Here is an 11,677-nt window from a genome sequence, read left to right as displayed (position 1 = left end):
GCCTAAGCTAGGTCTAAGTTTTTTATACGTTTCGAGGAATGGAGAAATATGTGCTCCTATCTGACATATAGTAGGCTGCTGGCTTTGATGGGTCATTTTATCTATTTCATATATAAATATACAAAAATATATGTGGGGGATTGGAAATTATGCAGACAACTACATTGATGAATGTCACAATCTATCTTCAATATTAAAGCTGATCTACACCCCCCTAAAAAATCAAAATAACTAACAGATTTGCTCATAACCTTTTTTTCTTAAATTAATCTCCTTCTCCCTCCCAGTCTCTGTCTCTCTTTGTCTCTCTCCCTCCCAGTCTCTGTCTCTCTCTCTCTCCGTCCCAGTCTCTGTCTCTCTCCCCCCCAGTCTATGTCTCTCTCTCTCTCCCTCCCCCTCTCTGTCTCTCTCTCCCTCCCAGTCTCTGTCTCTCTCCCTCCCAGTCTCTCTCTCTCTCTCTCCCTCTCAGTCTCTGTCTCTCTCCCTCCCCCTCTCTGTCTATCTCTGTCTCTCTCTGTTTCTCTCCCCCCCCTCTCTGTCTCTCTCTTCCTCCCCCTGTCTGTCTCTCACCCTCCCCCTCTCTGTCTCTCTCCCTCCCCCTCTCTGTCTCTCTCCCTCCCCCTCTCTGTCTCTCTCCCTCCCCCTCTCTGTCTCTCTCCCTTCCTATCTGTCTCTCTCCCTTCCCCTCTCTGTCTCTCTCTCCCCCTCTCTGTCTCTCTCCCTTCCCCTCTCGGTCTCTGTCTCTCTCCCTCCCCCTCTCTGTCTCTCTCCCTTCCCTTCTCTGTCTCTCTCCTTACTCATCTCTGTCTCTCTCCCTCCCCCTCTGTCTCTCTCCCTTCCCTTCTCTGTCTCTCTCCCTTCCCCTCTATGCCTCTCTCCCTCCCCCTCTCTGTATCTCTCCCTCCCCCTCTATGTCTCTCTCCCTCCTTGTCTCTGTCTGTCTCTCTCCCTTCCCCTCTCTGTCTCTCTCTCTCTCCATTTCCCCCTCTCTCATGTTATGCATTGTTTTTATCCACATAACACTGCAAAATAGATTTAAAGGTGTGATCCGTAAGATGTCTAACTACTCTTTATTCAAGTCAACCATTGAATTAAACCATGTGATATTTTGAAGAATATTACATTATTCTGATAGCAAATGATTACATCGTTACATTTTAGATGTCCTCCCACAAGACCTTGAAAAATCCTCCTGTTTGCCCTATGTTAGAGAGTGTGTGGGGGCGTGTGTGTGCATGCGTGCGTGCGTGCGTGTGTGTGTGTGTGTGTATGTGTGTGTGCGTGTGTGAGTGAGAGAGAGAATCTACAGTTGATATTTACAGCTCAGAGATTAGTCTTGCAATCAGCCACAAAGCAATTATCAGCCAGCCAAATGAAACCATCACCTCTCAGAAAGGTGTTTCTCTATGTGTTTCAAAGATAATGTGTGTGTGCACGTGTGTGTGTGTGTGTGTGTGTGTGTGTGTGTGTGTGTGTGTGTGTGTGTATGTGTGTGTTATGCATATCTGTTTTCCTCTGTATGTCTCCATGTGTTTGATAGGTGTTAGTTTGATGGCTGCTACAGAAACGAAGCTGGAAAGATGTTTCCGATGTCTCTGACGACAGTGCTCTCCAAGACTCTGTTGTGAGACTTCAACTAATCACATAGTTTTTATTACGTCCACTCTTCATTAACCTCTATCGACACGTCAGACGCAGCTGTGGAAAGGTTTATGATGACACACACACACACACACACACACACACACACACACACACACACACACACACACACACACACACACACACACACACACACACACACACAAGGTGAAATAGTTTTATTAAATAAAAACACGTCATGATCAATCTGACAAACATGTGAGATCTCTTCATGATGAAGATGAGACATTATTTATGAAGGTTTCACAATAGCCAACAGAGTCCAGATCCTTATAATCAATCAATCAATCAATCAATCAATCAATCAATCATGGACCACACCAGATTGCCAGAAACATAGGGTCTCCCGAGTAGCGCAGCGGTCTAAGGCACTGCATCGCAGTGCTTGAGGCTTCACTACAGACACCCTGGTTCAAATCCAGGCTGTATCACAACCAGCCATGATTGGGAGTACCATTGGGCGGTGCACAATTGGCCCAGCGTTTTCCGGGTTTGGACGGGTCATTGTAAATAAGAATTTGTTCTTTTTGACATGCCTAGTTAAATAAAAATCCACAGGAGTTGTGTGGTGCAATTTCCTCTTCCCAACCAAACAGTCCTTCATTCAACTTCCTCTTCCCAACCAAACAGTCCTTCATTCAACTTCCTCTTCCCAACCAAACAGTCCTTCACTCAACTTCCTCTTCCTAACCAAACAGTCCTTCATTCAACTTCCTCTTCCCAACCAAACAGTCCTTCACTCAACTTCCTCTTACTAACCGCACAGTCCTTCACTCAACTTCCTCTTACTAACCGCACAGTCCTTCACTCAACTTCCTCTTACTAACCGCACAGTCCTTCACTCAACTTCCTCTTACTAACCGCAAAGTCCTTCACTCAACTTCCTCTTACTAACCACACGGTCCTTCATTCAACTTCCTCTTCCCAACCAATCAGTCCTTCACTCAACTTCCTCTTCCCAACCAAACAGTCCTTCACTCAACTTCCCCTTCCCCCCACTCAGTCCTTCACTCAACTTCCCCTTCCCACCCGCACAGTCCTTCATTCAACTTCCTCTTACTAACCGCACAGTCCTTCACTCCACTTCCTCTTACTAACCGCACAGTCCTTCACTCAACTTCCCCTTCCCCCCCACTCAGTCCTTCACTCAACTTCCCCTTCCCCCCACTCAGTCCTTCACTCAACTTCCCCTTCCCACCCGCACAGTCCTTCATTCAACTTCCTCTTACTAACCGCACAGTCCTTCACTCCACTTCCTCTTACTAACCGCACAGTCCTTCACTCAACTTCCTCTTCCCAACCAAACAGTCCTTCACTCAACTTCCCCTTCCCCCCACTCAGTCCTTCACTCAACTTCCCCTTCCCACCCGCACAGTCCTTCATTCAACTTCCTCTTACTAACCGCACAGTCCTTCACTCCACTTCCTCTTACTAACCACACAGTCCTTCACTCAACTTCCTCTTCCCAACCAAACAGTCCTTCACTCAACTTCCTCTTACTAACCGCACAGTCCTTCACTCAACTTCCCCTTCCCACCCGCACAGTCCTTCACTCAACTTCCTCTTCCCAACCAAACAGTCCTTCAGTCAACTTCCTCTTCCCACCCGCACAGTCCTTCACTCAACTTCCCCTTCCCACCCGCACAGCCCTTCATTCAACTTCCTCTTACTAACCGCACAGTCCTTCACTCAACTTCCTCTTACTAACCGCACAGTCCTTCACTCAACTTCCCCTTCCCAACCAAACAGTCCTTCACTCAACTTCCTCTTACTAACCGCACAGTCCTTCACTCAACTTCCCCTTCCCACCCGCACAGTCCTTCACTCAACTTCCTCTTCCCAACCAAACAGTCCTTCACTCAACTTCCTCTTCCCCCTCGCACAGTCCTTCACGCAACTTCCTCTTCCCAACCAAACAGTCCTTCACTCAACTTCCTCTTACTAACCGCAGAGTCCTTCACTCAACTTCCTCTTCCCAACCAAACAGTCCTTCACTCAACTTCCTCTTCCCAACCAAACAGTCCTTCACTCAACTTCCTCTTCCCAACCAAACAGTCCTTCACGCAACTTCCTCTTCCCAACCAAACAGTCCTTCACTCAACTTCCTCTTACTAACCGCAGAGTCCTTCACTCAACTTCCTCTTCCCAACCAAACAGTCCTTCACTCAACTTCCTCTTACTAACCGCACAGTCCTTCACTCAACTTCCTCTTCCCAACCAAACAGTCCTTCACACAACTTCCTCTTACTAACCGCACAGTCCTTCACTCAACTTCCCCTTCCCCCTCGCACAGTCCTTCACTCAACTTCCCATTCCCACCCGCACAGTCCTTCACTCAACTTCCTCTTACTAACCAAACAGTCCTTCACTCAACTTCCTCTTACTAACCGCACAGTCCTTCACTCAACTTCCCCTTCCCACCTGCACAGTCCTTCACTCAACTTCCCCTTCCCACCCGCACAGTCCTTCACTCAACTTCCTCTTCCAAACCGCACAGTCCTTCATTCGATCTCACACTTTCTCACACTCTTTCCATCCCGACCTCACCCTATCCCGACTTCACCCAATCCCAACCTCACCCTATCCCTGACCTCACCCTATCCCAACCTATCCCTGACTTCACCCTATCCCGACCTCACCCTATCCCTGACCTCACACTATCCCCCGACTTCACCCTATCCCAACTTCAACCTATCCCAACCTCACCCTATCCCCGACCTCACCCTATCCCCGACCTCACCCTATCCCGACCTCACCCTATCCCCGACCCCACCCTACCCCCGACCTCACCCTACCCCCGACCTCACCCTATCCCCGACCTCACCCTATCCCAACCTCACCCTATCCCGACCTCACCCTATCCCGATCTCACCCTATCCCTGACCTCACCCTATCTCCGACCTCACCCTATCCCCAACCTCACCCTATCCTCGATCTCACCCTATCCCCGACCTCACCCTATCCCGACCTCACCCTATCCTCGACGTCACCCTATCCAGACCTCACCCTATCCCTGACCTCATACTATCCCGACCTCACCCTATCCCAACCTCACCCTATCCCAACCTCACCCTACCCCGACCTCACCCTATCCCCGACCTCACTCTATCCCGACCTCACCCTATCCCAACCTCACCCTATCCCCGCCCTCACCCTATCCCCGCCCTCACCCTATCCCCGCCCTCAACCTATCCCAACCTCACCCTATCCCAACCTCACCCTATCCCAACCTCACCCTATTCCAACCTCACCCTATCCCTGCCCTCACCCTATCCCAACCTCACCCTCCCAGTCAACCAACCAACAATTCAAATTAATCAATATCTCTCCTACCTGATTCATGATCAGACTTGTAGTCATTGTCTGAGTCAGTGAGTGTGAGCACTGAGTTTTCTCTGCTGGACAATCCTGAGCTGTGTCTGCTCTTCACTCCTCCTCCTGGTCCTCCTACTGTTCCTCCTCCCCACAGCTGAATGGCTCTCTCTGGGGACAGGTGCCCCTCTGGGTCAGAGTCTGCATCAGGGTCTGACCCCGCGCTGAGGGAGTAGCCCCTCTGGAGCAGGCCCATCTCAGGACAGTAGGTTGGGGCTGCAGGGTGAACAGGCGCTGGGTCGCAAACACCAAGTTCAGCCAGCGTGTGGAAGTGACCGCCTGTGTGAGAGAAAGGAGTGTGTGTCATGGCATGCACTAGTTCAAGGATTCAAGCAGGCAAGCAAGCACAAACGCACGCAGTAAGCATAAACACAGCCTGTTAACTCTGGCGATAGAAGGTTAAGGTACAGAATGACTCAGGATATCTGAGATGAGGAACTGTCTTTGCATACTTCCATCCTATACTGTTCCTGTTCCTACACAGTTCCAGTTCCTATACTGTTATTGTTCCTATACTGTTCCTGTTCCTATACTGTTATTGTTCCTATACTGCTATTGTTCCTATACTGTTCCTGTTCCTATACTGTTCCATTTCCTATACTGTTATTGTTCCTATATTCTTCCTGTTCCTATACTGTTATTGTTCCTATACTGTTCCTGTTCCTATACTGTTATTGTTCCTATACTGTTCCTGTTCCTATACTGTTCCTGTTCCTATACTGTTACTGTTCCTATACTGTTCCTGTTCCTATACTGTTCCTGTTCCTATACTGTTCCTGTTCCTATACTGTTATTGTTCCTGTACTGTTCCTGTTCCTATACTGTTATTGTTCCTATACTGTTCCTGTTCCTATACTGTTCCTGTTCCTATACTGTTCCTGTTCCTATACTGTTCCTGTTCCTATACTGTTATTGTTCCTGTACTGTTCCTGTTCCTATACTGTTATTGTTCCTATACTGTTATTGTTCCTGTACTGTTCCTGTTCCTATACTGTTCCAGTTCCTATACTGTTATTGTTCCTATACTGTTCCTGTTCCTATACTGTTCCAGTTCCTATGCTGTTATTGTTCCTATACTCTTCCTGTTCCTATACTGTTACTGTTCCTATACTGTTCCAGTTCCTATACTGTTACTGTTCCTATACTGCTCCTATACTGTTCCTGTTCATAAACTGTTCCTGTTCCTACACTGTTTCTAGACTGTTCTTGTTCCTACACTGTTTCTAGACTGTTCTTGTTCCTATACTGTTCACGTTCATATAATATTTCAATACTGTTCCTGTTCCATTTATCCGGAGGCTGCATTCATTGTAGCTGGGGATTTTAACAAGGCTAATCTGAAAACAAGACTCCCTAAATTTTATCAGCATATCGATTGCGCAACCAGAGGTGGAAAGACCTTGGATCATTGTTACTCTAACTTCCGCGACGCATATAAGGCCCTGCCCCGCCCCCCTTTCGGAAAAGCTGACCACGACTCCATTTTGTTGATCCCTGCCTACAGACAGAAACTAAAACAAGAGGCTCCCACGCTGAGGTCTGTCCAACGCTGGTCCGACCAAGCTGACTCCACACTCCAAGACTGCTTCCATCACGTGGACTGGGACATGTTTTGTATTGCGTCAGACAACAACATTGACGAATACGCTGATTCGGTGTGCGAGTTCATTAGAACGTGCGTTGAAGATGTCGTTCCCATAGCAACGATTAAAACATTCCCTAACCAGAAACCGTGGATTGATGGCAGCATTCGCGTGAAACTGAAAGCGCGAACCACTGCTTTTAATCAGGGCAAGGTGTCTGGTAAAATGACCGAATACAAACAGTGCAGCTATTCCCTCCGCAAGGCTATCAAACAAGCTAAGCGTCAGTACAGAGACAAAGTAGAATCTCAATTCAACGGCTCAGACACAAGAGGCATGTGGCAGGGTCTACAGTCAATCACGGACTACAGGAAGAAATCCAGCCCAGTCACGGACCAGGATGTCCTGCTCCCAGGCAGACTAAATAACTTTTTTGCCCGCTTTGAGGACAATACAGTGCCACTGACACGGCCTGCAACGAAAACATGCGGTCTCTCCTTCACTGCAGCCGAGGTGAGTAAGACATTTAAACGTGTTAACCCTCGCAAGGCTGCAGGCCCAGACGGCATCCCCAGCCGCGCCATCAGAGCATGCGCAGACCAGCTGGCCGGTGTGTTTACGGACATATTCAATCAATCCCTATACCAGTCTGCTGTTCCCACATGCTTCAAGAGGGCCACCATTGTTCCTGTTCCCAAGAAAGCTAAGGTAACTGAGCTAAACGACTACCGCCCCGTAGCACTCACTTCCGTCATCATGAAGTGCTTTGAGAGACTAGTCAAGGACCATATCACCTCCACCCTACCTGACACCCTAGACCCACTCCAATTTGCTTACCGCCCAAATAGGTCCACAGATGATGCAATCTCAACCACACTGCACACTGACCTAACCCATCTGGACAAGAGGAATACCTATATGAGAATGCTGTTCATTGACTACAGCTCGGCATTCAACACCATAGTACCCTCCAAGCTCGTCATCAAGCTCGAGACCCTGGGTCTCGACCCCGCCCTGTGCAACTGGGTACTGGACTTCCTGACGGGCCGCCCCCAGGTGGTGAGGGTAGGTAACAACATCTCCTCCCCGCTGATCCTCAACACTGGGGCCCCACAAGGATGCGTTCTGAGCCCTCTCCTGTACTCCCTGTTCACCCACGACTGCGTGGCCACGCACGCCTCCAACTCAATCATCAAGTTTGCGGACGACACAACAGTGGTAGGCTTGATTACCAACAACGACGAGACGGCCTACAGGGAGGAGGTGAGGGCCCTCGGAGTGTGGTGTCAGGAAAATAACCTCACACTCAACGTCAACAAAACTAAGGAGATGATTGTGGACTTCAGGAAACAGCACAGGGAACACCCCCCTATCCACATCGATGGAACAGTAGTGGAGAGGGTAGCAAGTTTTAAGTTCCTCGGCATACACATCACAGACAAACTGAATTGGTCCACTCACACAGACAGCATTGTGAAGAAGGCGCAGCAGCGCCTCTTCAACCTCAGGAGACTGAAGAAATTCGGATTGTCACCAAAAGCACTCACAAACTTCTACAGATGCACAATCGAGAGCATCCTGGCGGGCTGTATCACCGCCTGGTACGGCAACTGCTCCGCCCTCAACCATAAGGCTCTCCAGAGGGTAGTGAGGTCTGCACAACGCATCACCGGGGGCAAACTACCTGCCCTCCAGGACACCTACACCACCCGATGTCACAGGAAGGCCATAAAGATCATCAAGGACATCAACCACCCGAGCCACTGCCTGTTCACCCCGCTATCATCCAGAAGGCGAGGTCAGTACAGATGCATCAAAGCTGGGACCGAGAGACTGAAAAACAGCTTCTATCTCAAGGCCATCAGACTGTTAAACAGCCACCACTAACATTGAGTGGCTGCTGCCAACACACTGACACTGACTCAACTCCAGCCACTTTAATAATGGGAATTGATGGGAAATGATGTAAATATATCACTAGCCACTTTAAACAATGCTACCTTATATAATGTTACTTACCCTACATTATTAATCTCATATGCATACGTATATACTGTACTCTATACCATCGACTGTATCCTTATGTAATACATGTATCACTAGCCACTTTAACTATGCCACTTTGTTTACATACTCATCTCATATGTATATACTGTACTCGATACCATCTACTGTATCTTGCCTATGCTGCTCTGTACCATCACTCATTCATATATCCTTATGTACATATTCTTTATCCCCTTACACTGTGTACAAGACAGTAGTTTTGGAATTGTTAGTTAGATTACTTGTTGGTTATTACTGCATTGTCGGAACTAGAAGCACAAGCATTTCGCTACACTCGCATTAACATCTGCTAACCATGTGTATGTGACAAATAAAATTTGATTTGATTTGATTTGATTTGTTCCTGTACTGTCCCCATACTTTTCCTGTTCCTAGACTGTTCTTGTTCCTATACTGTTCCTAAACCGTTCCTGTTCATATACTGTTCCTGTTTCTATACTTTCATGTTCCTAAACTGTTCATGTTCATATAATGTTCCAATACTGTTCCTGTACTGTCCCTATACTGTTCCTGTTCCTATACTGTTCCTGTTCAAATACTGTTTCTGTTCCTATACTGATCTTATACTGTTATCGTTCCTATACTGTTCCAATACTGTTCTGTACTACTCCTGTTCCTATACTATTCCTGTCCTTATACTGTTCATGTTCCTATACTGTTCATGTTCCTATACTGTTCCAATACTGTTCTGTACTGCTCCTGTTCCTATACCAATCCTCTCCTATACTGTTCCTATACTGTTCCAATACTGTTCTGTGCTACTCCTGTTCCTATACCGATCCTCTCCTATACTGTTCTGTACTACTCCTGTTCCTATACTATTCCTGTCCTTATACTGTTCCAGTTCCTATACTGTTCCAATACTGTTCATGTTCCTATAACGTTCCTGTTCCAATACTGTTCCTGTTCCTATAACGTTCCTGTCTCACTACTGTTCCTATACTGTTACCGTTCCTATACTGTTCCTGTTCCAATGCTGTTCCTATACTGTTATTGTTCCTATACTGTTCCAATGCTGTTCTGTACTACTCCTGTTCCTATACTGTTCCTGTTCCTATACTGTTACAATACTGTTTTGTACTGCTCCTGCTCCTGTTCCTATACCAATCCTCTCCTATACTGTTCCAATACTGTTCTGTACTACTCCTGTTCCTATACCAATCCTCTCCTATACTGTTCCTATACTGTTCTGTACTACTCCTGTTCCTATACTATTCCTGTCCTTATACTGTTCCTGTTCCAATGCTGTTCCTATACTGTTACCGTTCCTATACTGTTCCTGTTCCAATGCTGTTCCTATACATGTTCATACACTGTTCCTATTCATATACTGTTCATATACTCTTCCTGTTCCAATATTTTCCTGTTCCTATACTGTTCCTGTTCAAACACTGTTTCTGTTCCTATATTGTTCCTGTTACAATATTGTTCTTGTTCCATTACTGTTCCTAGGCCGTTCCTGTCCTATACTGTTCAAATACTGTTCTGTACTACTCCTGTTCCTATACTATTCCTGTCCTTATACTGTTCCTGTTCCTATACTGTTCATGTTCCTATACTGTTCCAATACTGTTATGTACTGCTCCTGTTCCTATACCAATCCTCTCCTATACTGTTCCAATACTGTTATGTACTGCTCCTGTTCCTATACCAATCCTCTCCTATACTGTTCCAATACTGTTATGTACTGCTCCTGTACCTATACCAATCCTCTCCTATACTGTTCCTATACTGTTCCAATACTGTTCTGTACTACTCCTGTTCCTATACCAATCCTCTCCTATACTGCTCTGTACTACTCCTGTTCCTATACTATTCCTGTTCCAATACTGTTCATGTTCCTATAACGTTCCTGTTCCAATACTGTTCCTGTTCCTATAACGTTCCTGTTCCAATACTGTTCCTATACTGTTACCGTTCCTATACTGTTCCTGTTCCAATGCTGTTCCTATACTGTTATTGTTCCTATACTGTTCCAATACTGTTCTGTACTACTCCTGTTCCTATACTGTTACAATACTGTTCTGTACTGCTCCTGCTCCTGTTCCTATACCAATCCTCTCCTATACTGTTCCAATACTGTTCTGTACTACTCCTGTTCCTATAACAATCCTCTCCTATACTGTTCCTATACTGTTCCAATACTGTTCTGTGCTACTCCTGTTCCTATACCAATCCTCTCCTATACTGCTCTGTACTACTCCTGTTCCTATACTATTCCTGTTCCAATACTGTTCATGTTCCTATAACGTTCCTGTTCCAATACTGTTCCTGTTCCTATAACGTTCCTGTTCCAATACTGTTCCTATACTGTTACCGTTCCTATACTGTTCCTGTTCCAATGCTGTTCCTATACTGTTATTGTTCCTATACTGTTCCAATACTGTTCTGTACTACTCCTGTTCCTATACTGTTCCTGTTCCTATACTGTTCCAATACTGTTCTGTACTGCTCCTGCTCCTGTTCCTATACCAATCCTCTCCTATACTGTTCCAATACTGTTCTGTACTACTCCTGTTCCTATACTATTCCTGTTCCTATACTGTTCCTATACTGTTCTGTACTACTCCTGTTCCTATACTATTCCTGTTCCTATACTGTTCCTATACTGTTCTGTACTACTCCTGTTCCTATACTATTCCTGTCCTTATACTGCTCCTGTTTCTATACTGTTCCAATACTGTTCCTGTTCCTATAACGTTCCTGTTCCAATACTGTTCCTATACTGTTACCGTTCCTATACTGTTCCTGTTCCAATGCTGTTCCTATACATGTTCATACACTGTTCCTATTCATATACTGTTCATATACTCTTCCTGTTCCAATACTTTTCCTGTTCCTATACTGTTCCTATTCAAATACTGTTTCTGTTCCTATACTGTTCCTTCTGAAATACTGTTACTGTTCCTATACTGCTCCTGTACTCTTCCTGTTCCTATACTGTTCCTGTTCAAATACTGTTTCCGTTCCTATACTGTTCCTGTTCAAAAACT

At 46.2% G+C, this 11,677-nt stretch overlaps 1 protein-coding gene across 1 annotated transcript in view; it reads right to left on the bottom strand.

Annotated features, from left to right (window-relative positions):
- Window positions 1–11,677, bottom strand: part of LOC139366483 (teneurin-2-like) — a 353,763-nt gene that overhangs the window by 335,699 nt on the left and 6,387 nt on the right. The window contains exon 2 of the mRNA XM_071103997.1: window positions 4,996–5,313. Within this exon, the coding sequence (XP_070960098.1) occupies window positions 4,996–5,230 (235 nt within the window). The 5' untranslated portion in view covers window positions 5,231–5,313. The remainder of the gene's footprint in view (window positions 1–4,995; window positions 5,314–11,677) is intronic.

The sequence above is a fragment of the Oncorhynchus clarkii genome, chromosome 14 (assembly GCF_045791955.1).
Source record: "Oncorhynchus clarkii lewisi isolate Uvic-CL-2024 chromosome 14, UVic_Ocla_1.0, whole genome shotgun sequence".
Lineage (NCBI taxonomy): Eukaryota > Metazoa > Chordata > Actinopteri > Salmoniformes > Salmonidae > Oncorhynchus > Oncorhynchus clarkii.
This window is presented reverse-complemented; position numbering and strand designations above follow the sequence as displayed.